General features: G+C 43.4%; 1 protein-coding gene across 5 annotated transcripts; it reads right to left on the reverse strand.

Annotated features, from left to right (window-relative positions):
- Window positions 1-6,997: 6,997 nt before the first annotated feature.
- On the reverse strand, window positions 6,998-25,745 carry NOCT (nocturnin). Of its 5 annotated transcripts, none has more exons than XM_059876137.1 (4): window positions 16,830-16,876; window positions 12,762-12,799; window positions 10,115-10,384; window positions 6,998-8,988 (listed from the first exon to the last, which is right to left on the reverse strand). In XM_059876137.1, exons 3-4 carry the CDS (start codon window positions 10,374-10,376, stop codon window positions 8,165-8,167), a joined length of 1,086 nt encoding a protein of 361 aa, XP_059732120.1. In that variant the 5' UTR covers window positions 10,377-10,384; window positions 12,762-12,799; window positions 16,830-16,876; the 3' UTR covers window positions 6,998-8,164.
- Window positions 25,746-26,029: the final 284 nt, after the last annotated feature.

Genomic DNA, 26,029 nt, shown 5'->3' on the forward strand with positions numbered 1-26,029 from the left:
TTGATTCTTATCCCATTTGGGGTTAATCTCAATCTCTACTCCTTTTAAAACATTTCCTAAATATTTCATGTTTCAAAATCTGTATCTGTATTCAAAATATGCCTTGACACATAACTGAATTGTCTTTTTTTGCACTGCAGTTTCATTTTTTGAGTTATGTCTCCCGTAATATTCTAGGGCAAAGAAGTCACATGAAAAAGCGTTAGTCATTCAGTCGTGTCCAACTCTTTGTGACGCCATGGACTGTATAGCCCGTCAGGCTCCTCTGTCCATGGGGTTTTCCAGGCAAGAATACTGGAGTGCATTGCCATTTCCTTCTCCAGGAGATCTTCCCAACCCAGGGACTGAACCTGGGTCTCCTGCATTGCAGACCAGAGTCTTTACCATCTGAGCCACCAGGGAAGCCCAAGAAGTCACATGGAAGATAGCTAATGAAACATTTTAAATGAGCATTTCTTTTCCACCTATGCTGTATTACTAATTGGTTTTCATTAGGCTAAGCCAAGGCTGCTTGCTCCCCTCTACCACTCTACCTTAACATTTTCCATGTCTCTTGCAGAGTAAGTTCACCTAAGGTCTCGATTTAGAAATACATGTTGACAGTATGTAATGACGAGAGTATTTCTTCTGATGGGAATTGTCAGTGGTATGGCTTTTAATTGCAACTCTTCTGTTAATCATTATAACTTGTATTTGCATTTTGTGTCCACTGTAACAAAGAACCACATAGCAATGACTTGATGCCACTACATTTTCCAGTCTGGCCAGGCTTTTGAACAATGAATTAGCAGTCAGCCCATTTATTCTTTGGGTCATCTTCCAGCAACAGTCAGCCGTTCACCACCATCCTGCTTATCAGCTGGCCAGTATACCTCTTTATAGAGAAAATCGAGGTCTGAGCTGTGAACTCCATTTCTGGACGGCTTGCTGTAAGAGCATCTCCTTATTCCAGCATCCATCCTGAACACCTGCCTTGGGAAGGAGGCAGGTGTGCTGTTCTCTCGTATTCAACACCTCCTCCCCTTTCACAACTTCTTGGTTTCTTTGTTCCAACAGTCCGTCATTCTTCAGTAGCTTGCAGTTAATTCTGGCTTAGAATAAGTTCCCGCCAAGGTCTCCAGGAACCCAGTAGTCAAATCCAACAGATACTTCATTTTTCCACGTCATCAGCCTACTTCTTAAAACTCCTCTGTTTTCCCGTGACACCACTCTTGTAGTGTACCTCCTGCCTGACTTCTTAGTCTTTGTTATGTCAGCTTTCCCATTTAAAGGTAGTATTTACCATGGGGTCTTTTCCTTTATAGAATAGTTGTATTTACTATTACGGTTTTGCTTGAACATAACTGTTCAATAATCTCATCCATGCATATGGTTTTTACTATCAAATCTATTGCCTTAGGCTAGACTGAAAGTCTCAAGATGGGTTTAATTACCTACTGGTTATTTCTTCCTGAATGTCCAATTGAACTCTCTTCTAGAATCTGTCCTCTTAGCTCAATAAATGACACTACACCAGCAACCAATTACTCTTGCCAGAAGAAACCTGAAGGCCATTCTAGACATTTGACTTCCAACATCCAATCTGTCACCAAGTCCTATTGACAGTTCATTCTAAATAACTTCCTTTCCCATCCTCCCTACCTTACTGCTTTGTCGTCTCAAGCCTCTCTCTACTGTTTTCCATGCTACCAGTTGAGTTTCTAAAATGAGTATTTTCATAAACTTCTTTGTGACTGCATTAAATTCTTCAGTGCATCTCATGCTAAAAAGATAAAAAACCCAAAGTCCTTTGATCTGGCATCTGCCTACATTCCCAGGTCTTAACTCTCTTGACTGTCCCATTTTAGGCATCTCCAGGCTACAGACCTGCTGACATATATTTTCCCAAATATTTCAGGTATTTACCTTTGTTGAGCCATGTCATTGATGGCTTCTCTCTGGACCACTCTCTTCACCTGAATTTGAAGTGAAGGTGACAGACATCAAAATATTTCTGAAATAGGCTTGGAAGCCACTCAAGGTGAGGGGTAGTCTACTCTGAGTGAACTCTGAGAAAAGATTGAAAACATCAAGTATATAAAGGGCTAGGAGAGAGGAAAAGTAATCAGCAAGTGGAGATCAAGGATTGTTCACAGAAAGGCAACAGGATAGATGAGGTCACATTTCAAGATATGGTGGGAACATTCTTAAGTGTACCAGGAAGGGCCAAGCAAGTAAGGTCAAAGAAAAAGCCACCAAAATGGATGGAGTGACAATAAAGAGGCAGTTCCATTAGGGGGATGACTGTGAAACCAGAATGTAAGGGACATAGCACCTGGTTCATTATCAGCCACTCTGACCCCTGTATGCAAATGAGTCAGGTTTAACAATATTTGGGCTTATAAAGTACCTATCCCGTGATCCTTTAAGCCTCTTGGTCTACTTTATGTGAGGACATTACATACGTGATCTATATTAGAGCACACTTTGGGGAGGCAAGAGGAACCCTACTTTGAGTTCCACAGCCATTCCAGCAACTTCCCTTTTCATGGCTTTTCACTGTTCATAGTACAAGTCCTCTGTACTTGTGGTTCACCTGTCCTTCAGTCCCTTCGTTGTTGTCATCCTCCACAGTTAGAGCTCGGCCAGTCCTCCTGAGAATAAGACACTCTTTCCCCACCTTTGCAAGTACACTGATCTGCCTCCTGAATCATGCCAGAAACACAAGTGCAGCAGGGAGACTTGCAGGCACACTTCATTTCACTAGGCTGCACTTCGCAGATACACTGCTTTATACAGACCTAAGATCTGTGGCAACACTGCTGTCAACGTGTCTGTCACTGTCCTTATTCCAACAGCAATCATCTCTTTGGTAATATTCATATTTCAAACCCTCCTCCTTCAGCGAAAAATAACTGACTCACTAAAGGCTCAGATGATGACGAGTTAATAAAATATTTTTGAATTAAGGTACATAGTTTTTTTTTTGGAGATCATATTATTGCACTTAATAGACTAATGTCATGCAAATGTCACTTCTGTGTTCACTGGGTCACCAAAAATTCACATGATGCTTTATTGAGATGCTTCGTTGTAGTGGTCTGGAACCAAACCCCCAATATCTTTGGGTACGCTGTATTTGATTTGACATTTATCTACTTTTTATGTACCTATAGCTATCTTTTTAAACAGTGCACTTCAGCAGTAATGCTCTGGGTTCAGGACTTATAAATAAATGATACAACTTCCAAGTTAAGAACTTAGAAAAACATGAATATTTAAAGCAAAATGCTCCATAACAAAACTCTAGACTGTAACAGCAGTTTTCTCCCATTGTATGTTTAAACAAAAAAATCTTATTTTACAAGGTTTTAATGATGTGATAAGTGCATGAAAGGTGGATACTAAACTGTTTTACAGAATCTGCAAATTACTTGTAGGACATTGTAGTTGTAGGACATGAATTCACTGAAATAGTGGTAACTTTGCTGCACGCTGGAAATCACCTGTGAAGATTTTTTGCCGATGTCACATCCCTTATCACTTAAATTATGTGTGGAAGGGGGAGCCAGGCATTGGTATTAAAAAAAAAAAAATCTCAGTGTGATTTCATTGTGCAGCCAGGTTTGGACACCTCTGTCACAACTTTTACATTTAGACATCTGTCTTAATCTAAGCTTTTCTAAAACGTTCAACAGAAAAAGGTAGTTTAGGGTATTATATACTGTATATTTCATTGACTCTAAAGCCGTTTTCTCAAATTTTAATGAGTTAATTAGGATGAGTTTTTTTAAATTCTTAAAAGAGTACACTACGTTAGTACCTTGTCCTTTAAAAGAAAGTACTTTCAGAAAGCTATATATTAAGTGCCACCAATGCTACCATTGTTTGAAAAAATACTTTTGAATTGCTTCTTGGAGCAGAACCTAAATTTTTATACATACTTAACTAGGGACACAGATGGTAAATCCCTGATGGCTCAGATGGTAAATAATCTGCCTTGCAATTCAGGAGACCTGGGTTTGATCCCTAGAGAAGGGCATGGCAACCCACCCTACTATTGCCTGGAGAATCCCATGGACAGAGGAGCCCAGCAGGCTACAGTCCATGGGGTTGCACAGAGTCAGACATGACTGAGTGACAAACGCAAGGAGAAGAGACAAATTTTCCTACCAAGGGAGGTTTTAGTTTTAGAAATAGTGAAGTCACTTGAGATTAAGAAACCGATGTGAATTAAACTAGGTAGGTACTGCCATACCTGGCAAAATGAAACACGGCTAAAGTGCACACTACTTTTCTTGAGACCTTCAGAGAACTGGATGTCCAAACTGTTCCAAAAAGTTTCAAAAATATTTTTGAGCAGTGGCAGCAATTAACCCAAATTGTCTTGAAGTGCAAATCAGTTTTAATGCTTTTAAGAAACCTAAGAGATTTCCTGGTCTATTCCCTGTATTGTAAATAAACAAGTTCAGAAAAACTTGACTCAGTTTCAGTTCAGGTAATCAGTGGCAGACCTACAGACAGAACTTCTCCTCTGGCCTCAACCTCTGTTCCCTCCCATCTACTATCTCACCATGCAGTGATCCCTGCTCTCATAAACTTAAATAGAAAATGCTGCAGAATTTTGCTGGGTGTTATCTCCAGGTTTACCAATCTGAGATGTCAGGGGTATCCCGTATGCAGCTTTCCATCATCTCTCCTGACTGGTGTTTTTCTCCCTGTGATGCAGGACTCTAATTATATTCCAGCATTCTAATGTGGTCTACATCTAGAAACCTGAATCTGCTCAATGTGGCAGTTTAGACTCTGCTTTAGATTAAAAAAAAAAAAACTTGATAGTTTATATATTGTAAGAACAAATAAAAGTCAACAAAAATAAGCAGATGAAAGAAAGACAGTGACATGAAGAAAAAGGCAGGACCGCAAAAGGAAATTGAATACAAGCTACAGAATGTCACAGTAATGAAAATCCAGCTATAAGGTTTGGTTCTGAATGTCTCAGCACCCAAAGCAAACAGGAATTCATCCTGAGATTTCCTCTTGGTTTACCAGTAGCAGCCTAGAAACAGCAAGGCTTCTCCTAACATTCTGTCAAGAGGAATGGATACAACTACGTCCTAACGAATAGTTTCTTAGAGGTGAGCTTTCCACAGACATCTGGTGAGCCTGGAGTTGTGGCTGTTGTTTCATCTGTCAAAGGCAGGTATTTCTACTCTACAAGTCATAGTAGGGTTGACATCCTGTCCTGAAACTGAATCACTAACCTACAACCTCATATCTGTCTGGAGAAACGGGTGAAAAAATCTGGCCACTCAACAGTCCCTCACCTATTTGGGTCTTAATTTCTATTAACACTATCTGCCCTTTCAAATGGAAGGATTAAGAGTGGCTTGTTAGGACATCAAGTACAGTGCCCTTTCCTTTTTTGCTTTGAACTCTAAGCACCGACCTTAACCTTAAACCTTTACTCGATGACTTACCTAAAATTTACAATATTGTTTTACAAATATCTGACAAATCTGAGATTGACAAGATAGGTGTGATGCTTGAGGCCCTAGGGAGTGTCACAGTGGTCACAGCTAAGTCCTTTTACTTACAGCCCATGCCCTTCTACAGAATTTGCTTTTATAAGCCCAGCTCCAGACCTCTTGCCATTCCAGTATCCAACCACTCTAGATAAAAGCCTGCCTGTACTGTATTTTTATACATGTCATTATAAAAAGGTTCAGAGCTCCTTATTCAAGCAGTTTTTGGATGCCTTTCCAATTGAAATCAGTTATTATCAGCTTGTGTTTTTATTTTCTTTTCTAGAATTTAGTCCCACTGGGACCTTGCTCAGATTTTTTGGGCTTTTTAGGCCCAATTATTTTTTTAAATATTTGGCTGTGCCAGGTCCTTCCTTGTGACACACAGGAGCTTTTTTAAGCTGTGGCATGTGGGATCTAGTTCCCTGATCAGGGATCGAACCTGGGCACCCTGCACTGGGAGTCTTACCCACTCCATCACCAGGGAAGTCCCTAGGCTCCATTTTAAATTAGGAGCAGTTTTATGTCATATGCAAAGTTCAGAGCCAAAAATAAGGGACTTAAATGTTATACACACCATTATACTTTACTATGTCATCCCTACCACCTCGTAGGATTTCATGAAATACAGCCATGGAGGAATAAAAAAATCCATTCTCACTGTCTTCAATAATCTGGACAATTTACCTTCGACATTTGTTATTTGCCGTTATGCATTCAGGTAACTGATGGTCCACAAGGCAGAGCTGTCTACAAAAGAAAGACTAGAGAAATAAAAGTGCCACCTAGCAAGATTTATAAACTACTAAAAAAACTTTACATAAAATGCTCACATGACTACATTTTAAATGAAGACAAATACAACAAAAGCATACAGAAGTATGTGTTTAGCCTACCGCCATGGCAATGCTGAAGGGTGACTGACTTGTGATATTTCCAGGAGCCCTTTTGCTCAGAGGCATTCCCACCAACTCCCACCCTTCTCCCATAGCCTATTAACATTTGCAATTGAAACACTTTTTTTAGCTTTTATTCTCATCTAGATTTGCTTATGATATGGGTATGATGATTTCAAACTGGTGTGCTTTAGGGTAGGTAAACAGTATTTAATGCCTGTCCAGATCAGTATTCTGCTTCTCAATGTGCAAATTCAGTCACTGCTAAGATCTGAACCAGATGACAGCTGGTACATATGTTCTTCCTACTTGCCATTCCTTCCAGATATTTTGTGTGTACAATATATACTGAAACCCTTATTTGTTTCAAAAGCATTTCCAATGCAGAATACCTGGAGGAACTATTTTTGGGGACTCCAACCTTGTCACCAAGTGATACCTCACAAACAGCACCAGATGCTGCCTTCAACCACCTTTGTCCACTTTAAAATCAAGGTCTGACTGTCTAGGATTGTGTGAGCACCACATTAACAGTATTAAAAGACCAAATTTATTCTCAGATTCCCTATGCATTAAAAAAACAAGATATTAAAACACTAGCTTTAAAAGACTATTTATTAATCTTAAATATTTACAACTCATGGGTTAAAATATATTATTACCAGTGGGCTGTTTTCTGGGATTTCATTAGGAAGGAGTTTCACCTTTTATCTTTACCACTTTATTTCTGAGCGAAGAGAATTTCAGGTTAACTTTTTATATTCTGGTTTTTAGATCTTTTAAAACCAGTTGCCTGGCTATCTTAGTAAATCTCAACCACAGCGTCATGAACAGACCAGGAAGTTTCCCATCTCTAAAAAGAAGGTCCTACTGTCTTTAGCCACTACCAAATTATATATATATATATATATACACACACACACACACCTAAATATATGTACTGTGCAAAGCACATTCAATACAAATAATGGCAGAGTGATTGCGAATAAACACCAAGAGCACTCCAAGGGAATACCGGAAATGTGTAACAGTGACCAAATAATGAAGACTAGCCATGGAATCTCTTCAAGAAACACACTAATGGAGAACACAGAGGCATAGCAAAGATTTATGAAGAAGAGATCATAGAGAACTGGTATCTCCACTTAAATAACAAAAACCCCTCAAGACTAAATAGTTCCTTTGTACACTATTATTTTATTAGATTCCAATAAAAACATCTTTAAAGCTTTTAAGAAAATTACTATAAATTACTCTATAACTTATGTTTTGCATGGTTTTAGCATGTTCATGTTATAATTTACTTAATTTTACATGAAGATATAAAAAATAAATATTGCCATGCATAACTTGATATTAAAAAACACAAATAAATAACTTGAAATGTCTAGAGAAACTGTTCCTGCATACTTGTTAATTATGGGAGACTCAAGCAAGTCTACTATTTTAATGACTCTAACAGAAAAAGCTTCAAAACAAGCCCAATATAATGCCCTTAAATGATCAACATGTAATTAATCCTAAGGGAAAGAAAACAATGCAAAGCAATACTGGAGTGCAAAAACCTTTTTGCTGTAGGTTTTAATGGAAAAGGTTTTAATGTGAGCTAACGGGGTTCCTTCCCAAGGGCATGCTGGAAACAAAAGAAGTGAGAGAAACTGGGAACCCTTCCTCAGTCAACTTATTCTATTTCAGTTTCCTGAAACATCCCTGGTTAAGACTCCTGCGATTAAAAAGACACAGACAAGCGTTTATAAATATCCATCAAGGTTCCTCGTTAAAGGTGAAGTCACACACTAGGGACAGGTGGTCTGAAGGGTAATTGAAGGACGGTAGCCGGTTGGGTCCAATCTGCTCCTCGGTGAGCAGGTCCAGGGCTGACCGCACGCTGAGTGCCTGCCTGGAGTACCAGATATAATCCAGCGTGTGCCGGCACTCGCCTGAGGTCCGGATCTTCCAGGTCGTGTACGGAGGTTCCGACTGCCCGTCAGCGCTCAGCAGCTTGTAGGCGCTGTTCAGATTGAGGCTGGAGGAAGCAAAGTGCTTGTAGACCTCCTCTGTGGGCTCTGCGTTGAAGTCTCCACAAACAATCAGGGGAATCTTGGCCCCCTGGGTGATGGTCTGCAGGTTTTGGAGGAGGTCGCAGCCTTGAGCTGATCGAAACCGTTCCCAGCCGGTGCGTGCCTTCAGGTGGGTGACGGCGATGCAGAACTGGCGGCTGGACTCCTTGCACTCCAGGGTCTGGGCAATGGCCACCTGGTTGGTTTTCAGCGTCATGGCCGTCAGCCGGATGTTGGCACTGTTGACCAGCTTGAATCGGTTTTGGAGGAAGAACAAGGCACAGCCGTCGGGTCCATTGTTGTGCTCCACATCCAGACAGGGCGACCAGGGCTTGGGGAAGAAGGTGCCCTGATAGCCCAGTCTACTGAGGAGGGGCTGGAAGGTGTCGAAGTAGTGGTCCACCTCTTGGAGGCACAGGATATCCGGCTGGTAGGCGAGGATCTCCTCCAGGATCAGACATTTCCTTTCTTCCCACTTGAGGGCTTCCATAGGGCACTGGACAAAGTTGTCTTTGCCTTCTCCAAGAGCTGAAATAAAAAAGCCGGTCGGTTGTCAGCTGCTAAATACCTGGCGGGGGGGGGGGGGGGGGGGGGTGGTCTCCTTAGGTGTGACGTCACCCAAGACCTTCAGAGTACTTTCTCTGCTTCAGTTGCTCTGGAGGGGATTCTTACTGCACCGACCTCCAAACTAATTACCTCTTACCATCCACATGAAGCAAGGAATTGATTTTCACATTAAAACTATCTGTCTATTCCAGGACAGAAGACATAATAAAGCCACATATTCCAGGACATAAAACATTAAGTTTTGGCTTTAAACAATGTTCTTTGTAGTCTAAGAGATCTAAGCTATGTCAGATGAACTAAATACATTTAACCCAGTACTAGGCCTTTATAGAAACCATAAATGACACCTATTTTAAACGGGCAGCTTTTACCTATATCTGGGAAAAGAAAAAACGAATCCAAAATTATGGAAAGTCATTCAGTATGCCCTTCTATTCCAGAAAATGAGGGAAGAATGGTGACCCTGGTTTCTTCTTAAAATTTCAACAGCTCCGTGATCTTTGTGCAGCACTGCACAAAGTTGACTGACACACCTGTTTTTAAATCCAGCAGACCCAGGAAAGGAGTCTTTCTACCATAACAAATATCTCAAAGCATAGAGAAGAGAGGCAACATCTCAAATTATAAAGGTGCGTTTGGAAGAGAATCTGGCCAGAGTACCCAGACCAACTCCGCCCCCTCCCCATTTCCTGCAGAAGATTCTACATCGCCCACTCAGCAGACTCAGTTTCTCCCTGGCAAATGTTATCTTAGTGCTGTGGACTGAAAGCTGGAGACAACACAAAGTTTCAGGCTAATAAGAGACCGGGGCCTTGTAATCTGGATGTGCTGGGAGACAGAAGCTGTCACTGAATATGCAACTTACCAACACGTGAGTAAGAAATACCTCTGGAGTCGCTGGATTTATCAGTGAAAACCAGATGACTCCCTTTCCCCACCTCCCCTTGGGAGAGCTCCCTGGGCGAAGCCGCCCGCACCCCTCGTCTGACACCCCGCCCCCGCACATGTGCGCACATGCGGAGGTGCATCGGGCATGCGCAGAAGCAGGGAGGCGGTGGCGGTTCGGGCAGAGACGCAGCAGGCCTACCTTGGGCAAGGATGTTCCACTGCATGACCCTAATGGGAGGGTGGCTACTGGGGCCATCGGCTGGCAGAGCCACAAAATCCCTCTGGAACCGTGGGGGCCGGGTGTGCAGGACAGCCCTGCATTCCTCCAGGAGCTCTTTGGGGTCGATGGGCTCCAGGTGCTCTGGGTCAGGGGCCACCAGGTACTCTGGGTGCTGGGACGCCGCGCTGCTGTTGAGTGTCTTGGCGAGAGCACTGTAGAGCCTGCTCGTGCCGTTTCCCATGGGATACACTGCGGGGAAGGAGACACGTGTTACACACTCAGCCTTCTCCTGCCTTTCTCCAGTTCTCACTCAGAGCGACCACAAGATAAAGCAGTTAGTGTCCACAGAAGCTGGGGCCGATGTTGCCACGTTCATGGTCTACGGGGTGGATTACAGGAGCGCCCAGGTTCTAGCTTTCTAGGAGGACAACTACTTGAAATACTACGGCTGAAATACCTTGATCTTTATGGCTTATTCTAACCTGAAACTTGTCTTTATAATTTGTAGACACAGTCTTAGGAAAGCATGGCTAAACAAAATCCATATTCCTTTTTCTATGTATTTTAAATGAGAACTTGAAGGCCAGTTTTAAAGAGCCAGATGTCAGAAAGCCTGATTACTCCGAGATGGCATTAGAGCAGGCTCTTAGTGTGTCAGCTACTCGGATCCCTATTACGCTGGATTAAAGAATCAGCTGGATTAAATCCAGGCTCTGGCTTTCTATAGGATTCTGAGAACATCACTGAGCAGTACAGTCTGCAATCTAATCTTAACTGCCAGATTTTTTAAAAATCAGAAGAGAGGTTGGCGGTGGTGGGGGGAGAGATGGGGTGGGGAGGGGAGGATATGGTGGTGCAGGAAGCATTGTCTAGGTCCGTTTCCTGAGGCTTCTGATTCTTACCTAACTGGATAATAACTAAAGACAACAGAGCACAATCTTCAACAAGCTAACATGAAGGGAGAGGCATCTGTCACCTCACTAGGAGGCAGTGGATTGCTCTTTTAAAGGTCAACCTTGTTTTCTCTTCATTACAGTATAAATTAGGCCAGATTCTGCTTGGAATCATGTCTAAGATTCCTGGTTTGGAGGAACCTGGATTTCCTGACCTCATCCAAGTCTTTGCCTTCTCTTGAAGGACACAAAGTTTTCTTTACAAAACACATTGTTTGGCAAGCTGATTGCACGTGAAACTAGCAAGCCATTGAATTCACCTTACACAGCAGGTCACAAAGGCCAATTCAAGTGTTCACCCCCAGGACCTATCCTTAAACATCAAGATCAAGATGCAAGCATGCTCTATCACTCCTTTTCAAGGACTCCCCAGTGAGAAAGTGAGGCAAAGAGACTCCAGTTTTCCCAGCACACATTTCTGTGTATGTGCAACTGCCTGCAAGCCTGTGCTCACAAAGGCACATGCATGAACACGCGCATACACTTGTTTCCTGGATGTCTGACTTGAATATATTCTTTTTTAATCAATTTGCTTGCCTATCTGAGTACATGGGTCCAAAGAAATTTTCTTCCTGGCTGGCAGTACAACTTTGAAAATCTTTCTTCTGTACTTCTAGTTCAGCAAAAAGCGGTAAAAAGTTCTACTGTTTTCCCAAGCATGGTTTCCAGCATCAGTAATAGCCTAACAGTAGACCAATCTGTCAGGGCATCATGGCAAACTCACAAGGGCTCCAATATCTGACATCTGTCAGGCTCCAGGCAAATGAGCAGCTTGAAGCTGTTCAGTTTTAACAGGACTGCTCTGCATCCTTTTGATGACATCACCTTCGCCAAGCTGTTTCAGGGTGGTTGCTGTGATAAAAAAGCAAGTACCATGCGAAAATGAATGTGAAAAAGGTTAATTGTGTCCAATAGGAGTTGAAGATTTAAGGCGTTATCCTAAACAACACTTCCTCCTAAAAACTTAAGAAAAACCTTTCAGTGAACAAGGAACAGTATAATGTATTAACACAATGAAAGTGCTGGAAGACATGCCCAGAAAGCCAATCAAAATCATATCCTATTATAATATAGGATAATTATATTAAGAAAATGACAAAGTAGTCTAAATTAGAAAATTTACAAATGAGGCAATGTGAAGAATTAGTAAACACGTAACAGAGAGAAATGAGATAAAGCTTGCAAGATAGTGGCAAATACTATGTACTTATTTAAAGCAAAGATGCAATATGGATAAAAGTTTCTTGTAGCAGGAAAACCAATGCAAGGAAATGAAACACGTATTGATACGAGAAACTATAAACCAAGAAAACTCTTCAAAGTTTCAATCATGCAGGATGAATTAAGTTCTGGAGCTTTAATGTACAGCAAGGTAAGTTTAGTTAAGGATACTGTATCTCATACTTGAAATCCTTCCTCTAAGTGATCTTAGATCTTAAGTGATCTCACCCCCCCACCCCCGGAAACACACACTATGTGAGTGACATGTTAATTAGCTTGATTGAGGTAATTATTTCAAGATGTGTACAAATATCAAACCATCACTCAGTACACCTCAAATACACAACAATGTTCGCTAATTATACCTCAATAAAGCTGAAAAAAAGGTCAGTGGTTTGAAAGAAAAATTATGAGGTTAAAAGAACATGTATCATGGACACAAACACACATACCTGAGACTATCAACCCAGAATGACCAACACCGACTGGACTGTAAAGAAACAGAAAAAAAATCCCTTGGACTCCAGGCCAAAAACAGCAAGGAACTTAGAAGTCAGAGTATCAGACTTCAACTGTAATGTTCTTAGACAAGAAGAAAATGAAGTTACATATCTGAAACATGTCAGGCTTTATATGTGAGCCAAGAATTTTACATCTAGCAAAACTGAAATACTGACTCTAGGAGCGCTTCTTCCAGAAAATACTACAGCAGGGGATGGCCAACTGCAGCCAGATGTATTTTGTACAGTCCTTGATCTTCAGATGTCATATACACGCCCACAAGCACACGGTACATGGCAGGATAATTTCTGGCACTCAAAGCCAAAATGTTTACTATTGGGCCCTTCTCAGAAAAGTCTTAACCACCCCTGGAAGTAGCGAACAAGCTTTAGACCAAAATGACCAGAGATACTGATATACGAACTGGTGGTGCTGTATTAAACAGAGCAAATCAAGTCTAAATGAGATTAAGATAGTACAATATCCACTGGCTATGTGATCCAAGAATGAACCAATGAGGATTTAGTACAACCAAAAAAGAAAAGCCTGGGATGGGGGTGGGGGTGGGACAGAGCAGGGGGACCAGAAAGAAGCAAGCATATTCAATTAAGAATTATTTGGGGACTTCCCTGGTGGTCCAGTGGCTAAGACTCTGAGCTCCCAGTGCAGGGGGCCCAGGTTTGATCCCTGGTCAGGGAGCTAGATCCCACATGCTACAACTAAGACCCAGAGCAGCAAATAAAAAATTTTTTTTAAAAAAAGAATTATTTGCAGTGATCATCATTAGTAATGGCAGAATCAGAATTGTTACTCTAGACTGCTTAAACTGGATGTTCTAATTTCATCATTCCCTGTTGTCCTTTTTTGGTTTGTTTTTGGAAATTTATAGGGCTGTTAGCTACAAAACAAGGAAAACACATTCTTATTAAAGCCAGCTCAGCTCAAAAAAAGCTCATTTTGGCCCAATAGTGGATTACTATATTTTGTCATTCACTTTATTTGTGACTTTTGGGGGTTTTCAAAAATTCAATCTAGCACCTAAAGACAAAGGCTTTGCAGCAAAAAAGAGGAAGGACACACTGCAATATGGGCCTCAAAGCCCCAGTTCTAGGCCCAGTTTAAGTGGCTGGATTCTGAGTAAATCCAAAATTGGAGCCAACAAGTTTTGTTGATGACTTACTTGGATGTGGCCTATGAGAGAGCAGTCAAAAAAAAGTTTCCAAGATGGGTGGGCTGAGCAACTATGAAGCTGCCAATACAGGTTAGGAAAACCGGGTAGGGTTTGCAGAAAATAGGAGCTTGGCAGTCAGGTACAACTGATGTTCAGGAGAGAAGTGCAAATTGGAAACAGGTGGGAGATGTTTATTGCCAGAGGAGGACTGAGCTCTGGAGCAGACTACCATGTCTGTTTGCTAACAGGGCTGACACATTAGAGGAAGAAACCCATCAAGCAGACTTCAGGCGTGACGGCATGAGGGAGCTGACAAGTCCTCCCCTGAAAGAATTATAAACCTGAACCAGTGTCAAAACCAGCCACTTCAGTGCTCTGGATGTAGACCAAAGGCATGCAACACACTGAGAAGCCTTTATTTGCGAAAGCTATTGAACCTCAGTTAAGAACAGTGCTGGTCTGTGCGGGTCCTGCCTGGGGCAGGCCTGGCCCCACCTCTCCCCTTCAGCTCTGTGGAAGGAATTCCAACTAGAGCAGCAAAGATACTGAAGTAAGTTAACATCTGCCCAGAAAAAAGGCCTAGGCCTTGATGGCTCTCGCTGGTGAGCCTATCAAATATTTAAACAATACCCATCCCTTCATAAACTCCCACCTACTGCTTCCCATGTACAGCCCCACTGGAAGACAGTCTGGCACTGTTTAAAATAAATATAGAACTCATGCCCCTAGGGATTTACTTAAGTGAGCTTAAACTTAAGTTCATTCAAAAATATGTACGCAATTGTATTAATAAATGCCCGAACTGGAAGCAAAGATGTCCCTCAATGTGCAAATGTATACAACCACACAAAATAGTACATAACAATAAAGGGGAACAAGTCACAAGCATTTTGTAAGTGAAAGAAGCCAGATCCTAAAAATTACATACTGCACGATCCCACTCATAGGGCATTCTAGAAAAGGCAAATTATACAGAATGGTTTTCAGAGATTGAGGGAGGGACCAGTGGCTGACAAAGAATTTTAGGGCAAAGGAACCACTCTGTACAGCCGTAGGGTGATGCATACATGACTCTGTGTCAAAATCCATTGACTTAACTATCCCTCACAAAGAGTAAACTTTAATGTGCGAAAATTCAAAAGATCAACAGGGAGGTGGGGGGATCAAGAGGAAATGCAGACTCTGACAAATAAATCTATTACAAATATACGACAAATTCACAGAAGGGGCTTCAGGAAAAAAGGAATCATGTCACTTTGGAAAACAGCTTTTAACTGCTCAAGACTAAAGAAAGTGCACTCAGATTAGCAAAGCTATTTCTCTTGGGGGGTGGGTGTCAGCAATTCCAAAAATGCTTTACATGTATATTGCGGTTGAACAAATACAATAAGTGATGGATGGTGGGAGTCTGATTTCTGTGAAAAAGGAAAGCTGCAGATAAATGAGGAAAGGTTTAGAAGGAATCATGTGGTACTGAGGGAGTCAGACACATCATCCAGATTTCATGTTTCCCTGATAGTACACATAGATACATAGACAAAGCCATTAGGGATGTCTGAGACACCTTTGGAGAAACGCAGGGCCAAGGGGTTTTCATATTAACACTGAGGCATCCTTTCTGTCTTTGTTTTCGACTGTGATGAAACCGCCGCTTTGTCAGCATTAACTCAGGCAGTTGGCCCCAGGCTCCAGTAGGGGCCACTGTGCTCTTCACCATTATTCATTTTTTAAATTGCCTGCTTTACCCACAAATGTCCTTAAGTGAGGCGGCAATAAGTACTTCTGTTAAATTTGGAGCCCTGATGACCTATCTTTAATACTTGACAAAAAGGAAAGTCCACATAAACACTTGTGCTGCACACAAAATACGCTGCCTTAAGCAACAGCACTCAGGTGAGTGCCTGGATTGCAAAACTCTCCCCTGTCTTCACCTCAAAGAACCAACAAACTTTAGTCAAGAAACAAGGCAGACATTTATCCACTAAAATGTAAGAAGTGAGCCTGTCACTTTAAGGAAAACAGCTGACAGTATTTTTGCCCATGAGAAAAATTTCCCAGAGAAAATTCTGGAAAACACATCTGGCATCAGGAGCCTGACAAGTCCCCAGTACTTAAAAAACTTCTCTGACAAGATTGGAGATGATAGTTACTAAGGTTATTTTGGAGCAGGCACTGGCACCCCACTCCAGTACTCTTGCCTGGAGAATCCCATGGATGGAGGAGCCTGGTGGGCTGCAGTCACGACTGAGCGACTTCACTTTCACTTTTCACTTTCCTGCATTGGAGAAGGAAATGGCAACCTACTCCAGTATTCTTGCCTGGAGAATCCCAGGGACGGGGAGAGCCTGGTGGGCTGCCATCTATGGGGTCGCACAGAGTGGGACACGACTGAAGCGACTTAGCATCAGCAGCAGCAGCAAGGTTATTTCTATACTGTATAACATCTGGAAGAGCCACATAACCTAGTTAACCAACTTCCCAAATAACCAAGAAGATGTTCACTGATATGGTATATCAGATTTGACGTTGCAAATAACTATTAATATAAGCTACCACAAAAGACTACCCACAATTATCGTAAAAGGCTATTAAAATAATTCTCTCCGATTATATAACCAGTGAGAGACTGGATTCATATCTTTTAACCAAAATATCCCAACAGACTGAACGGAGAGGCAACTAGGAGGATATAGACAGCTGTCACGTATTAAGCCAGACTTTCAAATGAAGAGATTTCCAAAAACGTCAAATGGTGCCACTCTTTCATCTAACCTTTTTATTTGGGGAAAAAAAAAAGCTGGTTAAAAAGTAAAAACACAACAAAAGCCAGGATTATCTGGGTACACACCTGAGAAGCTGCTGGAGTTGACCAACCTCGGGGCCCAAGGAAACCTCGAAGAGAAAAGCACACCAAACCCTGAAGGACAGACGTCACAGGAAGGCATCGTTGGAACAGCGAGCCTGTGCTGCCACCCACTGGCCACTGTGCTGAATCACCTCAGAAAGGTTAGAAAACTAACTCAGCAGCTAATTTTCACTGGTCCCCTGAAAGCTCCTGAATAAATGTGGCCACCTTCAAAATATTCACAAGACAGCCATCGACCTAAAATAGCTTGGATGTTGGGTATGCAATATATTTATTTAATACTTTATTAATAAATCAATAAAGATTTACAGTCCCCATGGCTTACAGCTTCATGGATCAAGTTCCAGTGGCTCCCTTTTTCTTACATATGGCCTTCTTCTGGTACTTGAAAAGTCAAAGTGAAGTCGCTCAGTCGTGTCCAACTCTTTGCAACCCCGTGGGCTGTAGCCTACCAGGTTCCTCCATCCATGGGATTTTCCAGGCAAGAATACTGGAGTGGGTTGCCATTTCCTTCTCCAGGGGATCTTCCCCAACCCAGGGATCAAACTTGGGTCTCCTGCATTGCAGGCAGACGCTTTTACCCTCTGAGCCAGGAGTAAGAACCTTAAGTCACCCTTAATATTTAAATTACAACCCCTGTTCTTCACTCATTAGTTCCATGAGGATAGAGACTATATCTGCCTTGTTTATGGACTCAAGGTAGGTCAACTGGTTTCCAGAAATCATGGCTTCTCTTTTCACTAGTCAGATCCTGAACAAGTTATTTATCTCTGTGGCTCTGTTTCTTCATCTGGGGATCACCATGACCTACTTCACTGTGTTACTGTGAGGGTTAAGAGAGTTAAAGGAGCTATACCTAGTACATTCTAAATGGCAGCTACTGTTACTTTTCTTTCTGGGATTAAAGAGCAGCTATTAACACCTGAGAGCCAAGCGTGTATCTTTACTTATCTTTCCAACGATCCAGCAAAGCAGGTACTGTATTCTCCATTTTATAAACATGGTGACTGACTGCACAGTTGGCAAAGGACCTGACCCTGGAGAGGGCTGCCTGCACCTTGGATCACTGCTTGTCTCTGACGGTGCTGACCAGTCAGGATGACTGGATGGAGCTGCCAGGGGCGTGCGTGGCAATTAACAAAGGTCCAATTTCACCTCATCCCTCTGCCCAGGTCACCGCCGTCAGGGCGTGCACACTGGCACAGCACAAGGTGTTCAAAGCGGTGTAATGACCCGCTTTACTGGCACATGGCATTACTAGAGATATCAAGTGAAGGTCATGTCTCCCAACCTCGCGGGTCTATAAATACAAGCTCCTAGACACAGTGACAATCCCAGTGACCTTTCTTTGCTAGGCAGCAGTCAGACACAAGAATACCCAAGTGCCTTCTGGACAAAGCAGAGCTGTCCCTTCAGTCATGCCAGATTCATCTTGAAAATATGGCTAGGGAAAGAGAAATCCCTCCACAATGAATACTTAAGTTAGCGTGTGAAAATTGGTGGTTGATTATGAGTGGGCTGGCCAAGCATTTGCATAAGCCAGACTCTTCCAGCAAAATGCTAGAAAACTGAAAAGGCAGAAACAAAGAACCTGGTGTGACAGCTGCTCTCCACCAACTGAGACAATCAGGTTTGTGTTACTACCTGGTGCCCATCATTAACGTTCCCAGGAGCTCAAGAGGTGCTCTGGGTTCACAGCTATGAATGAAATACGGAGCTAAGGAGTTCTCTGCTATTCTTCCCTGTGGGTCAGAGGTCCACATACATCTCCCAGTGCCCTGTATAAGATGCCTATGGCTGCTTACATTTTTAAGTGGTTGAAAAAAGATTGTAATAATATTTCCTGACATGTGAAAATCATCCAAAACTCCAACTTCAGTATCCATAAATAAGATTTGTGTATTGTCAGCAGCTACTTCCGCACTATAGCAGCAGAGCTGAATAGCTGTAACGGATATTTAGTCTATTAAGCCCAATATATACTAGCTGGCTCTCTACAGAAAAGTTTGCAGACTCCTGCTCTAGATTATGAATTGTACAGTCCATTTGTACATACTTCACAAAAATCAACGAAAGACTCAGTCATTTAAAATAGGGAAAACCTAATTTTCATATATAGATTTCCATAGCCTTGCTTGAATAATTACAGCACTTGTAGGAAAAGAATCATCTTTTAAAATGTGTAGTGACACTGGTAGCAGTTTTAAAATCTCCAGTCCAATGACTCATTTTTAAGATGGGAATTGATAAATAATGTACAATAGGTCATCAGACATGAGGCCAAAAATACATTATTCTTAAGAGCTTTCTGGAATAAAGTACACACACGCATATTTTTCTAAAGACTGAAAGAATATGGGTAAAATCAGAAAGGACGCCACCAGTGGGCTTAAGAAACAATTCCAGGAAGACAGAGACAGGTGTGAATTAACAGAGAACCCAGAGCGGAGGGCAATGCAGTACAAACTACCGAAGGTAAATTAAACATGGCTCTTCCCAAGGGAGCTCTGAAGAAACCCAAAGCTAAGTCCACCAAGACAGAGGGCAGGAGAGGCAAGGGGCCGTCGTTAGGGTCATTCTTTCAGCAATGGTATTTGAGACAGCTGCTAGTTCTGTCACTTCCCCTCTCAGACAGAAGAGGGTGGCCTCTGCCAGCTGGAGAACTGGCTTCAGAGATGTGGGCCCTGGAAGGGCTCCCAAGAGTGATGGACGGGAAGGGAGGCAGAGCAGACCGTGGACCTCAGGGATATTTCTGAAGGCGTGGCTGGAGGGGTGAGCTAAGCATTGGAGAACACAGAAGGGAGCCTGCCTGCACCCCTGACCCCCAAATCTCCCCAACTACAGAGAAAATGCAAACTGCTCTCCCAGGAGGAAAGGTATGGGGGAGAAACAGGCTCACACAACTGTATAGGACACAAAGACAGACTAGGCTTCTATGAAGAAAGGAGCAGAGAATTAGAAAATGTCCAAAAAATCGTAAACAACTGCAAAACAGACATGTTCAAAAAAATCTCATGAAATATAAAGAAACATTCTTAAAAATGCAAGAGCAGCCAGAGGGTGGATCCATATGGACAACAATCTGTCTAGCAGGAGTTTAATAATATGAGAACAGGCAATGTGATAAAATAGTGATGAAAATGATAAAATTCAAGAAATAGAAATTTTCCTGGGCTAGAGAATGGTATGTCCTGGGGCTTCCTTGGTGGATCAGTGGTAAAGAATCTGCCTACCAATGCAGGAGACATGGGTTCAGTCCCTGATCTGGGAAGATCCCACATGCCGTGGAGCAGCTTAAGCCTGTGCTCAACTACTGAGCCTATGCTCAAGAACCTGGGAGCTGCAACTCCGGAAGAACTTGCACCCTAGAACCAATGCTCTGTTTTGCAACAAGAAGCCACCACAATGAGAAACCGGTGAATTGCGACTAGAGAGTGCCCCTTGCTCTCCATAACTAGAGAAAAGCCCACACAGCAATGAAGGCCCAGCACAGCCCCCCACCCCCCAAAAAGAATGGTATGTCCTTAGACTGAATGGGCTCATCTGATGCTGAGACGTTTATCCTGACAGAACTTCTGAACACCAAGGACAAACAATCCTCAACTTCTAGAGGATAATCAGTACCGTCAAAGAGATTGCAGTTCTGAGGCAAAATTAACAGACATGTTATTTTTAAAAAATTATATTTTAAAATTGTCATGAAAATTTTCCAAATAAAAATTTAGAATGAACCACTACTGGAAAGAGAAATTAATTGTAGAACACATCTCAGCAAATCTATCTGACCTAGAAAATCTGAAAGATGAACATCTTCGGCAACCCCCTCAGTGAAAGCAAAACACAAAGGAAACAGAAAACCATCATGTCCAGGGTGTCAGTAGGATATGCAAAACAACTTCCTTGTACCCCGTACTGGACAGACCTGCCCCAGCACTGGACGCTCAGAGTGGGGGACAGGCTGGGAAAAGCAAAGGAAAATGATGCACAAGGCGCTTCCTGGACACCCTGCTGCCACTTTTCTTTACTGCTCCATGATTCTGGCTCCAAGGAACTTTGGACTTCTCAGACTACTCCAGTTCTGAAGGGAAAAAGCAGTTTTCAAATCATTCTGCACAATCCCTCATAATCCAATAGCCGTCTCTACTGGAGACTAACTTCTGGGGACACTAGTTAAGAAACTTCTAGCAGGCTTCCAAGCATTTAGCAAAGCAAGTGTCTCACTGGCTGTCTGCCCAGGCTATACATCAGAACTAGCAGATGCTCAAGGCCCACTTGCAGAAACTAAAATTCAGATGATCTGAGTGGGACCCAGGCATTCTTTTGATAGCTCCTTTTATATAATGATGTACACCCTTGGTATCTGCATCTGGGGATTCAACCAACCTTGAATGAGGAACCCACCCATGGCGGGGTGGGGCTGCATTTCATAAAGACATTTAAATCTGACAGGTAGTTTTTCGTAGCCCTCTTTCTCCTGGACACTCCCGCCCACATCCCGGACACTGATGCTGAATTCTGTGTAGCTGGTAGGTTTCAGGTGCTGCTTTGAGATCACATAGAGACAAGAAGACAGCTAAGATTTTTGCTTGAGGTCATACTCCTTCCTGTAGGAAGGCTGCTCAAATCCAGCAAATCCAGAACTTCCTGGCTAGGACTCTGTGTTCCCAATGCAGGGGGCTGGGTTAGATCCCAGTCCCCAGGAACCAGTTTCCACATGTCTCAACAAAGATCCCATGGACCGCACAGCCAAATATTTTTTAAAAAAGAACAAATCCAAAAATTTTCATTAAAGTACAAGTGGGTTTACTATGGAACTAAACACCCATGCACGTCATCCTTGCATTCAAATGTGATAACCATTCAAGTGGTTAGCAAAATTCTAGGAATCCTGATGACAGATCTTAATTTCCAATGCAATTAGTCACGAAACAATAAAATATTTGGCCTTTTAAGTGTACTGTGCTCAGTAAAACTTATGGATCAGTTGATATCGTGGTTTCTAATTCAAAAGCCCCCAGTAACTCACTGTATTTAAGCTCTTACCATTGAATGCTGTAACTAATAGCTTGTTCTCCTACAAAGAAAATATATTTCTATAAAGCTTGATAATTACAAGCTGTTGCACTTCTCTCTCATAAGCAGATTACTCACATTGTTAAAGGACATACTAAATAAAACCGCCTCCTCAAATGAGCTGGTATTTGCTTTTAAAATCGTACCAAGAAAAAAAGCAATGTGTTCCAGTGGTAGAGAACAGTAATTCAGCCAACTCTTCATTATCTGAGGAGGTGGCATCTGGAGGATGGCATTTATAAACCCATAGATGACACCAGACCACGTTTCATCCAGCAGAGTAACTGTGACAGCTGCTGCTTCTCTATGGGGCCTGTGATCCTTCTGTGAGAAAAGGTCCCCTTTAAATTCTAATAACCCAGCATCTGATGACTGCAAAGGGGCTGCACTCACCTTTCCAGTGACATCTGACTGCCACAGGGCGTAAGTTATGAAGGAACTGATTAACAAATAGGGTCAACTTGGGATTTAGCACCCCCTCCCCAAAGACTGGGGCTTCCCAGGTGGTGCTAGTGGTAAAGAATCCACCTATCAATGCAAGATGTTAAGAGACTTGGGTTAGGAAGATCCCCTGGCTAAGGACATGGCACCCCACTCCAGTATTGCTGCCTGGGAAATCCCATGGACAGAGGAGCCTGGAGGGCTTATGACCCATAGGGTCCCAAACAGTCAGATATGACTGAAGTGACTCAGCACACACGCACCCCAAAAGATGCTGGAGTGAGCGAAGTGTAGCTTTCAGTTCCTTGAAGACTTTCTCTAGCCAGATGTCTAAACCTTGAGGCCTGTAATAACAATAATCTGCTTTTTATTTATTGTTGTCATTTTGTTAAGTAACGTGGAATTCGGGACCCACCCATAACGATTCTTCTTAATAAGTCTACAATAGGATCTATAAATCCTGGGAAACATTTGGCAAAGTACCTCCTCTCTCACCCTGCCACCATCCATGTCTCACACCTTCCACTTTGCTACTGGCTTTTCCCAAGCAAAATGTTTTTAATCTCTTTCAATCTTAACTGTACTTCAAGGACCAATTCAAATGCCAACCACTTTTTGAAGCCAAAATGATCACCACTGATGGAAGGGACTTCATGCTCTCCAGCACCCTTGTGCCATTTGCAAACCTTTAACTGAAAGAGAATAAAAGGTGTTTTTATTTCTTTAAACACTCAGGTCTTTGTGCAAAACCCATCTCTCTGGGAACTAAACTCAGAGGCAGACCATGTCTCACATTCTTTTACCTCCTATAAGGTGGCACCTAGCTCAAATGGTCAAGAATCTGCCTGCAATGCAGGAGGCCAGGGTTCGATTCCTGGGTCAGGAAGATCCTCTGGAGAAGGGAACAGCAATCCACTCCAGTATTGGTGCCTGGAGAATCCCATGGAAAGAGAAGCCTGGTGGGCTACAGTTCATGGGGTCGCAAAGAATCAGACACTTCTGAATGACTAACACAATAGAGTGAGACAGACCAGAAATGGAAAGACTTTCTGAATGAGTGAGTGAGTGATCAAAGGATATGCAAATGAATGCATTCATGAGTTTCTCTCAACAAGCAGCTGAAGCCAAAACTGAGCAAAATGAGAAACTGCCCTAGCTCTTGTAGTAGTTTAACAGCCATAAATCCTTTCAATTTCTTTCTAAAGCTAGGGGATTTCAGGGGACTTCCAGAAAGTTCATTAAGCATCTTTCTATGTCAAAGGCCTAAGATCCAGCATGTCCTGACCTTTCTTCCCAACTAACAGCACAGCTCTCTTATCTGTATTACACAAGTTATGTGTATTCCCAAAATGAACCTACTGGCTAACTCTGCCCCAGGACCCGCAGGAAATTTAAGGTAAGAGGTGAAGACAAGAGATACAGTGCTACAGAAGACACCAGTTGATTTTCTTTTACTTCTCCCACCTCAAACCCAACAATGTGCCTCTAGAAATTTTCCCATTCTAAGTTATTTCACAAACGCCAAATTCCTACAGAACTGCAAAGAAAATCTCAATGACTGTCAAGTTCATCCTTTTTAAAAAAAGAACAAAAGAGTTTAGTCTCCAGTAATCAGTTTAACTTCCTAATATTTTTTAATTTTTGGTCACGCTGGGTGGCATGCGAGACCTTAGTTCCCCGGCCAGGGGTGGAATCTGTGACCCCTGCAGTGGAAACGCAGTCTTAACCGCTGGCCGCCGGCGAAGTCCCTTTACAAAAATAAAATCCTAATTTTAAAAAGAATGTCTCTATCTAAACATCCGCCAATCATCTGAATAGAGTTTAAAATCTTGACTTGAATCGCATTTTGGGTGATCACTTTCAGTAAAGAAAGCCACATTGAACATACACTTTCTACTGCTCGGTTCTGAAGTTAATACAAAACTTGGGAATTCCCTGGCAGCCCAGTGTTTAGGGCTCCGCCTTTTCTTTCACTGCCCTGGCGGTTCAATCCCCCATGGGGGAATTAAGATCCGGCAACCCGTGTAGGGCGGCATAAAAGAGATAACACAAAACTTTTGGAGCAAAAGGTAGTCGTTAACAATCTGAGATGTTCATACGTCTTAAACAGCAATAAACTTGAGTACGACTAAAATATACCTGCTAGCGTGATGAAACTGCCCACTTTTGAAAGAAAAGCTTTATTAATTTTTAAAGTATGACTAATTTGTATGTAAATTGTGGCCGCGGTATTGAGGCCTCGGGCAGAAACTTACGTGGCCAAAAAAAGGAAGATCCAGGGAACTTCCCTGGGGGTCCAGTGGTTAGGATTCCAGGCTTCCAATGCAAGGAGCGCAGGTTCGATCCCTGGTTAGGGAAGTAAGATCCTGCCTGGCGTTTTCCTCCCCACAACCCAAGCAAAATCCAGAGCACGTGACCTATAGAACAGGTTCTTGGCAAAGAGATAGCATCATCTTTACAAGATCTTAACCCCAGGTATACAGGACGCATAATGACACAAATATTAAGACTGGAAGGCTCCCCCCAAATTCAAGTAGATGTCCAAAGAGTCAATGCGTGTTCACACATTTTTCAAAATTCAGACCACCTAAGCCATGCAGGCCACAGGATCAGATAAGAGTAACTTCATATACATATTGCATAAAATGTTCCATTAGCGCAATAAGTAAAACAAAAATAATCTGCGGCCTCGGAAGGGGAAAAGATAACAGGTCAAGAGCGAGAAATACTGAAACCGCGGCATCAAACGGGAACGATTAAACGGGAACCTAGCACGGGGTTGCAGCTCTTACCGGACGCGGTGCAAGCCCCAGGCAAGAGAAGGCGGCAAAGGAGGGCAGAGACGGCGGCTCAAGGAGAAGAGGCACCGCTTCCCGGTCGCACCACACCGCCCGGCAGCCCCCGGCTTCCCATTCATTCCCCGCCGTCTCCAGGTGGCGGCCGCCGCGTTCTCCGCCCGGAACGGCGGTGCACTCACCTGTTCGGGAGCACGACCTCGCGACGTCGCGGGCCGCCGAAGCCGCCGCCAGAAGCCGGGGGGACGCGAGCCGCGGTGCGGCCGTGGGCGAGAGGCGGCGCGGCGGCGGCGGCGGGCCGGGCGCGCGGCGCAGGCCGGGCGCGTCCCTCTGTAGCAGGGCGGAGCAGAGCCGCCGCGGGCTCTGATACATGCCGGGCGCCGCCGCCAAAACCGCCGCGGCCCCTCGCGCGCCCCACCTAACTGCGGGCCCCGCCGAGGCGGGCAAGCCCAGCAGACTCTTGGGGCCGTCCGAGCAGAGGCTCCGGGGATCCTTCTCTTCCAGCCGCGGCCCGGGGGAAGGTCGCAGGCAGACGAGCCCGAGAGGGCGCGAACGAAGCTGCGGATGCTGTGAAGCGGAGGCGCTGTCTGCCGCGGGCCGGCTGGAGCTGGAGGGTAACCGGCGAGCGCAGCGCGCTGACAAAGCGGGCGCTACCAAGCGAACCAGGGAGGGGGTGTCCATGGGACCTGCGCCCGGCGCGACCTGGCAGGGATTCGTAGAACTGGAGTGATCCTGCTTTGAGAGGACGCAGATACTCAGCTGTTTATGGGGTGGAGGCTGTGGGAGGTCCAAGGTAACAAGTATCCCTCAAGGCAGTTTTAAAGAAATGAGCCTCCCCTTCCGCTGGGTGGAGTGGAAACGCCCACAGGCTGG

The sequence above is a fragment of the Bos taurus genome, chromosome 17, assembly GCF_002263795.3.
Source record: "Bos taurus isolate L1 Dominette 01449 registration number 42190680 breed Hereford chromosome 17, ARS-UCD2.0, whole genome shotgun sequence".
Taxonomy (NCBI): domain Eukaryota; kingdom Metazoa; phylum Chordata; class Mammalia; order Artiodactyla; family Bovidae; genus Bos; species Bos taurus.

What these genes read in the sequence shown, in the direction of transcription:
- NOCT (XM_059876135.1), bottom strand. Translation starts at nt 16,926, where the DNA reads ATGCCTTCCTGTGACGTCTGTCCTTCAGGGTTTGGTGTGCTTTTCTCT. An exon ending in CAACTCCAGCAGCTTCTCAG is followed by an intron (nt 10,385 to 16,829) that starts GTGTGTACCCAG and finishes CCTTCCCCGCAG; the next exon opens with TGTATCCCATGGGAAACGGC. An exon ending in GTGGAACATCCTTGCCCAAG is followed by an intron (nt 8,989 to 10,114) that starts GTAGGCCTGCTG and finishes TTTTTATTTCAG; the next exon opens with CTCTTGGAGAAGGCAAAGAC.